This window comes from Acyrthosiphon pisum, chromosome X (genome assembly GCF_005508785.2).
Source record: "Acyrthosiphon pisum isolate AL4f chromosome X, pea_aphid_22Mar2018_4r6ur, whole genome shotgun sequence".
Lineage (NCBI taxonomy): Eukaryota > Metazoa > Arthropoda > Insecta > Hemiptera > Aphididae > Acyrthosiphon > Acyrthosiphon pisum.
The window spans coordinates 22660259-22669332 of NC_042493.1; the positions used below are offsets into that span (position 1 = coordinate 22660259).

General features: G+C 31.7%; 2 protein-coding genes across 5 annotated transcripts in view; both read left to right on the top strand.

Moving 5' to 3' along the window:
- LOC100164261 (CD109 antigen) overlaps nt 1–9074 on the top strand; it is a 111273-nt gene that overhangs the window by 53531 nt on the left and 48668 nt on the right. The window lies entirely within an intron of this gene.
- Nucleotides 774–8708, top strand: LOC103310556 (CD109 antigen-like). Of its 2 annotated transcripts, none has more exons than XM_016807956.2 (11): nt 774–940; nt 4674–4791; nt 5229–5412; nt 5502–5662; nt 5763–5901; nt 5969–6087; nt 6207–6346; nt 6483–6880; nt 7071–7273; nt 7884–8036; nt 8445–8708. In XM_016807956.2, exons 1-11 carry the CDS (start codon nt 828–830, stop codon nt 8691–8693), a joined length of 1977 nt encoding a protein of 658 aa, XP_016663445.1. In that variant the 5' UTR covers nt 774–827; the 3' UTR covers nt 8694–8708. The 2 variants fall into 2 exon arrangements, with proteins under 2 accessions (XP_016663445.1, XP_016663444.1); XM_016807955.2 differs by lacking the exon at nt 774–940 and adding an exon at nt 2291–2592.

Genomic DNA, 9074 nt, shown 5'->3' on the forward strand with positions numbered 1-9074 from the left:
TACTTTTTAAACGAATTAAAATTGTATTGTTTTAAATATCCATAAATAATTTACATTATTTCCTCAGTGGTTGACCAATGGAATACGATACATTGCGACTGATCGATATAAAAAAATCCGCCACCCGTCACTTAAGACGAATACAATAAATCTAATATGCTTTTTATGTATCAACTAGTTTAACGTATTAATAACTATAATAATTATATTAGCTTTTAAATAAAATAACACAAAACATACAAATGTAAGTTTTTTTCGACAGAAATTACTGTATACCATAATTATAGGTACCTACCTATCCTATATCGCATAGGAACACATATATAATATATGAATACTAAAATTTGGTTTTAATATATTAAAACCTAACGACAATGTGATATATTGTTATGGTCCGTACTTTCAATACTATTTGGATGAGAGGACTAAATAGAATGCAAAAGACAAACAAAATAAGTTCTCGAACATTTGAGTTGATTTCAGCGAAAAAAATTCGTTATAAAAAACGGCCAAAGGCGGTATTGCATGTTTCTTATAACAACATTTATTAAAATCATTAGAATTCGAGATTTTCTATAAATTCTGTTAAACTATCTCTCATATACTTTGAACGTCATTCGAAAATCGTAATTGTTACATGCTCCTACCGCAATACCGCTTTTAATATCGTTGAAGGACGATACCGAACCAAAGAGTGGTATTATGTATGATAATATGTACTATTAATAGTTGAATCGTTTGAATAACAGTAAAATAATAATTGTATGTATTAATATTAACTCATGGTGTAATGGGAACCGTGTACAGTTTACTATAGGTCAAATGTGATGGATGACCAGGAAATGATGCCGATACCATCCACTGTTTCCGAAACATCTTCAAGCATCAAAGTGCGGAAGAACTTCCCCGAAACGTGGCTATGGGAGTCAACTGAATCTGGGTAAATAGAGTTGTGACCAATCAAATGGTGCTTGCCTACTAACGCTTGGAACGCACCGCTGATATGATATTTGCCCAAATTATACCTATTGCTTGTACACGCATTTAACCGGAAAGGCGGTAAAGGTACATGGGTGTGAGCACCACTCTTAATAAATCATTTGAAATGCTAATTGTCTGGTTGTGAAAATCACAAGGCTGGAGCAAATTACTTTTTTAGAACTAGGTTGTTTATAATTGTTTCTTTAAGTTGTTTGGAAAATAAGTCATTTCAAGTAATACCTACCTACTTAATGATATACGTTTTTTAAATGAGTTGTTTTTGAAGTAACTGAATTAAATTTTAATTATAGCAAATAAATGTCTATGTGTTTATATATATAATATATACATAATTTTATTGATCAAAATGTAGATAAACTTAAAAAGTTGTTTACACAATAATATATATAAAAAAAATGTTTATTGCATTGCAATAAACATTCCATAGTAAGCTATTCACGTTAAAAAATAACTTGTTAAGTAACTGTGGTGAAAATATTTACTCACTGAGTTAACTGTTATTTCGAATGTAACTCTTAACTTACATTATAAATTAATTAATATCCAGTCTTGAAAAATTGGCTATTGGTTTAATTTGATTATACAGGAGAGGTGCCTTTAACACTAAAACAATTCCTCTCATTTCTCTTCCAATTCCTATTTTGTTTAGTAAAATAGTCCAAGCATATGAAGATTCATTGAAGAGAATAAAATATTTTGTAAGTGTCGTTTATAGCCAAAACCTTATAACCTTATAGCCCGAAAATCTAACTTATGTATATTGTACATTATACACGCGGGGGTGTCCTTCCATCCAAGATTATATTCCATCGTTTGCCTCTCCTATTAAATGCAGCATGTTTGTATTTGTTATTTATCTTTCATTTGCAATACATTTACGATGCCAGTGATAATATTTTGAATTGGGATGTTTTTAAAGATAATTTTAACGAAAATTAACTGTATGAGAATTGATAAATTAAGTAGTATAAAAATAGATTTTAATTCATCTGCTATTACAATTCTTAGACAGATTAAAATTTAAGACTGAAGAACTAGTTTTTTTCGAATTTATATTTTCCTAGGAAGACATATTATGTTTTTAGAAGTATTAGAATAGTTAATTGTTTTTGTTAAAAACATTTATGAGTGTTTTATTATTGCTATTTATAAAATCATAAAATGAGACAAGGTCGTCGTTGGTTTTCTTTGTAATTCAGTCCCTCCACATTTTTTCCTGAACGGACGCCCTTCGCTCTCTCACACACACACACACACACACACACACACACACACACACACACACACATGCACACCACTCTCAATGTCTGCTTGTCGCCATGAAGTATTATGTACCGTTTTCGTATGTTTGTTGTATACAGTGGCGCCAACCGGCCAAAGTCCAAAGTTAGTGGTTCAGTTCCAGTCGCCTGTCCAACCGGTTGTGAAACCGTACATCGGGCCAGGCGCCGTTGTACAGCCAGTGACGCGGCCGCCGCTGGCCGGCCCGTACGCGTTCTCTCGCATACCGGCACCAGTGTGGAACAAGCCGCGCGTCTTCCTAACACATGCCCTTCAGGACACTTGGCTATTCACTAACCTATCCACATGGTACGGAATCAGGGAAGGGGGAATGGGGTTGCTTGTCATTAATAATACCAGGATCATCAAACTTGTTTACCTTGGGAGTAAGTTGAGTAAAGCGCCCCACAACTATCCTTTAAACGATGCATCCTATGTACCTATACATCTGATAGTTTCGTACAGGACTTGACACCGAAGATAATTCCCCCTCTACTACACGCCTAAGCACTATTATGTCAATCATCTGTATGCAAACCTCTCAAGCTTCTAACAGAAAACGAAAACATCGTCAAATTCATTGGAGACCATCTACGCAACATGGACTCAATTAGTATAAGTTTTCATCTCACGCATACGACTACTATTGCCACTGTTGTTTATTCAATTATATAACTCTAATACCAATGGTATTATTTACGAGTTCAATATTTTTAGTATTTTTAGTTTTTACCTATAATTTTATTTTTCCCATGATAATAATCCAAACGATATTATTAAACACAGAAATGACTAAAGCACAGAAACACCTCTAGAATCTCTAAGGACAATGAATTTCCATTAGTTAGGTGCTAAGGATTAAGAAATATATCTTTTTTTTTTATTAAATGTTGGCTATTTAGGTATTTCATTTTTATTTTATTATGAAGTCCACAATTAGGATTCATTTGGTGTTAAGAGGGTTTACTATTTGGAATACATTTTACCTTTATTGATTAAAAAAGTATCTGGACCCAAGTTTCCACTGGTGGAGGTTTCATTGTGTATATCGAATACGTACCGTGGCTTTTCAGAATGTATTGTCAATCATAAACGTTTTTCTATGAGCTTTTGCGCACGCTTTACTTTTCGAATTTCTCAAAACACAAAGATGAATCGTAATCGAATGGTAGGTACATACAGGGTGAGTGATATTGCAGACTGGCGATGTCTTGTACTTTAGAATACGTACAATATTTGAACATCGTCAGAACGTTATAGCCATCTCTTTATACATATTATTATATGTATTATATAAGGAAGTACCTATCGTACGTCTCAACAGGTAACGTTACTATAGCCTGCATTCACTGTCATTCGTAAGTACCTACATCGAGTGGTACTAAAAATTAAAGGTTAGAATTGCTCTGCTTTAATTGCTTAATATATTTTAATTGATATAGATAATGAACAAAAAATAAAATGTTTTTTATAACATGTTGTTTTCGTAGCTTCAATAATATGATCCCATATTTTTATTAACTTTAAGTTATATTATGTTATAAGTTAATTAATATAAACGTTGTTTATTCGAAAAATTCAAATGTATTCTTATCAACAGTTATAATAGAGTTTATTTAAAATGTCTAATGTTCTTATGTCGTTCAATAACAAGATAAATTATTGCTAAAAGCTAAAACTATTTCACGATATAAAATAACGCCTATCTCTTTATTGCTGGTAAATAATTTCGTTGACACAGTTCAGCTCTTACTGTTGTTAGAGCAATAATTATAGAGGCACATATTATAGATAACATATATGAAAATGAAACATAAAACACAATTTTGAAGACATCACATTGGGTTTTTTGAAATATTATTTTAACTAAATGTTACAACTGTTTAGAAAAATGATTATAGTGATTTTTGAAAATTGAATAAAATCAAATAAATTTCACATAGCAAAAAACCTATATGAAACACCCTAAAAAATGTTGTCATATTTAATTTTATATAATACATGTTTTAGTTCTAAATCTGCACTAGATGCAGAGATGAGCGGTGATATATTTTTGTTAATACTATTATTGCACTTTTTATACAATTTCATAATTACGCAACAACCAAAAATTGCAATTATAGGTATGGGAGTGTGGGACTACTTGTAATTTCCATTGAATTAATGTTAAAATAAATTTACATTTTTATATAAAACATTAAAATCCTTTAAAACGTCTTCTTAATTTAATATAATAAATGTTACAACTATTTTCATTAAAATAGTTCAAATTTTTTAGTCAAAAGATTTATGCTACGAAACGAACAATCAATCGTTTATTAATTAATTATATTATTCAACTAGAACATTTTTTTAAACTTATATTATAACCAACTTGTGTGATATTAAAGGCAAGACGGACGAGCTTCCATGAAATCCACGGTGCCAGATACGATCACTTCGTGGGTGATCACTGCATTCTCAGTCGATTCACTCTATGGACTCGGTCTTCTCGACTCACCCAAAAAGGTAAATTTAAATATGTACTAATCGTCTACATAATGTTATATTTATGGGTAATAATTTCAAAACATTGTCGTCGACCAGAATTTTGGTAGTCGATAAAATAATAATTATTAAAACGTGTTTGTGTTTGTAGAATACCTTCCAACGATATTACCTAAATCTATTTTATTTTTCATTTTTATTATAAAAAGGAATATTATTGTTTTTTTATTTTTTTATTTAAAACAGTGAATAGTCTTATGCAATATAATAGATCAGTTAGTTTAATTTAACTACTTATGGTTTAGACTGTTTAGAGTACCTACATTGTATTCCATAAAATTAAATTTAACATGTGATTTTAACGAAATATAATGAAAGACAAAAGTTAGTATGTGAAGCATATTTTTAGATTCTACTATAGAAATAATTTTAAAGTGGTTGTAATTGTTATTTTATAGCTAAAAGTATTCAGACCATTTTTCATTTCTGTCGATTTACCATACTCAGTGAGAAGAGGCGAGTATGTTTCCATACCAGTGGTGGTGTTTAATTATCTGAGCAAAGACGTTACAGCTGACGTGACTTTAGAAAATATCGGTCAGTTTGACTTCGCAGACACCTCCAATGATGTCCGAGATTCAAGTAATTAATAATAAGCGGATAGTGTGACTAATATATATGTACGCAATCTTGTTAATTTAAACTCTTCTTGTTTTTGTTTTGAATAATAGAATTGGAATTGTATAAACGGAAATCATTAACTATCAAATCGAATAGTGGAAGTCCAACATCGTTCCTAATACAAACCAAAGATCTAGGTTACATCAGCATTAAGTTGACAGCTACCAGTAAATTGGCTGGCGATGCTATAGAAAAGAAGCTATTGGTCAAGGTATAATTTCGTTCAATGATCTGTGTACACTGTACATTGGCATTAAACCGTTGTTTTCATATATTATCATTAATAATATCCACTTTACCTGTTTCTTTAGCCGGAAGGAGAAACCATTTATAAAAACAAAGCGATCTTTGTCGATCTCAGGAAAGAATCATTGTTTGAAAAGAACATAACTTTAGAAATTCCTAGCAACATTGTTCCAGACTCTGAATTCATCGAAATCGGAGCAGTTGGTATGTTATTTATCTGAAATTTTTTTGTTCGTTTCGTTTTAAAACGGCTGATTTTCTTTTATAACAGGTGATATTTTGGGGCCAAGCACAATGAACTTGGCGTCTTTGATTCAAATGCCTTTTGGATGTGGTGAACAAAACATGTTGAATTTCGTACCCAATATCGTAATTTTGGATTACTTGAAAGTAGGTGCCAGATATTATGTAAAAATTCGATTAATATCCAGTCACAATTTATGTCACATGCGTTTTAAATTAAAATTATTCAACCCCAATCTAAATAAACTGCTTTCATTCACGTTTAGAATACAAAACAATTGACGACTGCTGTCGAAACAAAATCGTTGAAATACATGGAAACTGGGTACCAGCAAGAGTTAACGTACCGCAGATCAGATGGTTCTTTTAGTGCTTTCGGATCGGCAGATGCTAGTGGTAGTACGTGGTATGTATACCCCTTATTCATTATATATTGGTTCTACGATAGATGGTAGTCCCCCGATGTCGTTAAATACAGATGAATAATCGAGTAAAATATAATTTTCTATTTAAATTTATATTTATGAATAAATATTTTCCAGGTTGACCGCTTACGTTGTCAAGTCATTCAGACAGGCAATGCCATACATACCAATTGAAGAAAAAATCATAATCGAAGGCCTACAGTGGTTGTCTAACAATCAGGCAAACAATGGTAGTTTCCCGGAAGTGGGCTATGTCAGTCACAGTGACATACAAGGAGGATCCTCAAAAGGACTGGCGCTCACCGCCTATACACTTATAGCATTTTTGGAAAACCAAAAGGCCACTCCTGTTTACCGCAATACAATTAATAGAGCCGTAGAATATCTGGTGAGAAACTTACCGGGAGTAGAAGATCCGTACGCGATCGCCATCTGCTCGTACGCATTGCACTTGGCCGATCATCCGGAGAAAAACGTAGCTTTTAACCTACTCGAATTGAAAGCTAATACTGTTGGTAAGTCTTGTTGATATTACTTATTATGAAATGTATTATTTTTAATACATTTCAACGAACCATCTCCAAAAAAAATTATTGCTCTATCCGTTGGATAAAGTAAATAATTTTAAATTAAACGAACTTGGTAACCTACATGTAATATTTTTTCTTACTGTAATAAAACAAAAATATGATATCGTTCTTTTAGATGGAAAAAAATGGTGGAAACGGATGGATCGTGCTAACGATAAAAAAAATCCATGGGTCCACGAGCCTAATTCGGTTGACGTAGAAATGACCGCGTACGCCTTGTTAACCTATTTGCAAAGAGAACTTGTAGAAGACGGTTTGCCTATACTACACTGGTTGGTGTCTCAACAGAACGATCAAGGAGGGTTCGCTTCTAGCCAGGTATCTATTTTAGGTTACGTAGTTGAATATTTATCAAAAATGAATTAGATTTAAAGCGTTAACCGGAACACAATAAGTTTTCAACAGTTCTGTTGTCTCTAAATGTGGCAATATTTCGTCAAATAACATTTATTCTATCTATAACTACGGATTATTTAGATCAAACATTCAATTTAAAAGTACTACAGTGAATACTTTTGCCTGTTTGAATACTTTAGAACTCAAATACCGTTATACATCGTTTTTAATAGGGATATTGGTATCAAGTTTTTGGTGAAATTTCCCTTGTTCAATTATTATTTCGTTAAAATAAATTACTTGAATTAATTCAGGATTTCACTCTCTGGAGAAGAAAATATTATTTCAAGTACTTACGCTTCTGTTCTAATGTATACCTAAACGTATTATAAGAACTTACCCACCTATTTTTCAAAAGAATATCGATAGGTGCATGTCTTAATGTCTATTAGGAATCGCTAAATAACACACATTTCATACTATGAATTTGTACCTTTATATGTTTACCTTTTCTTACTAGTATTAAGTATTTAAGTTATAAATGTAAATCCATTATTAATAATTCTGTATTTTTTGCCATGCATTCGTTTAGGACACAGTGATAACGTTGTACGCGCTTTCTCAAATGGCCGAGCGAATTACTCCGGGTACTTTAAAGTTATCTGCCACATTTTCTTACATGAAAAATGGACAATCTGAACTAAAAGTAACCAAAGATAACGCCATGGTGTTGCAGTTGATCGAAGTGAGTGGTGTTTCTGAAATTAATATACATGAATGTAAATAGTATTAATAAAAAATATTAATGTATGTAATTAATATTTTATGAAATTTAGACAAAAAAGTTAATTTTCATTTTTTGAGGCATTAATTAAATTTATTAAATTTATGTTTTAGTATTTTTAAGATTAATTCACAAAAAAATATTTATTTTTTAACAGATAAACTTATTTTAATTAGCCCTCATTTTTTAATTGTTTCATTGTCCAATAGAATATAATATATTATTTTACATTTTGAGTATAACATTCTGGAGAAGAATATGAAACTAATAATATTTGTTAACATTTAAAAACCAAAAATATAACCGAGAAAAATAAATTTCGTTGTCTGTCTGCCTACGTTTGTTTTGACCACTTTCGTATTTCTATAGCTCCCAAAGCGTACACGCATCTTGAACGTGACAGCCACCGGTACTGGATTAGCCATCATCAAAGTGTCTTACAGATACAATGTAAACGTAACCGGCGCTTGGCCACTGTTTTCGCTAGATCCGCAAGTGGATAAGAACTCGAACGCCAATCACCTTCAGCTTTCCGTCTGTTCCGGGTACATGTTTTTTTTTTTTTTTAATTATACTATGAATGTATGTGGCTGGCTTATGACTGTACCATTGAACTGAATATATGGAACGCGCATTGGTTCTGAAAAAGTTTCCCACCGAAGTAGTCTGCCATTTTCAGCCTTATCGTGGAATAAACAATAAAACGTAGCCGTGCGATATATGATAATGTTTTTAACCATAAAAAATGAAGATACCAGCCACGGTTAATATAATATAATATAATATATTAACCATGGATATACCATCGGCATATTACTGATTTTTTGTGGAAGATAAGCTAATATAATAATTCTATCCATAAAAAATCATGAAAATAACATTGACAGACTAAAAATGGCGGCCTTTGTAAATTAATTGTAGGTGGGACACTTTTCGTACTAGACTGTATACACATACGCGCTTCATATAATCAGTTCAGTACTGCCTATGTAACATTTA

Excerpts from the sequence above, each read along its gene's own strand:
- LOC103310556 (XM_016807955.2), top strand. The coding sequence starts at position 2,306 with ATGTCTGCTTGTCGCCATGAAGTATTATGTACCGTTTTCGTATGTTTG. Across the intron at positions 4,792-5,228 it reads TTCTCGACTCACCCAAAAAG|CTAAAAGTATTCAGACCATT; the intron begins GTAAATTTAAAT and ends GTTATTTTATAG. Across the intron at positions 8,037-8,444 it reads TGGTGTTGCAGTTGATCGAA|CTCCCAAAGCGTACACGCAT; the intron begins GTGAGTGGTGTT and ends GTATTTCTATAG.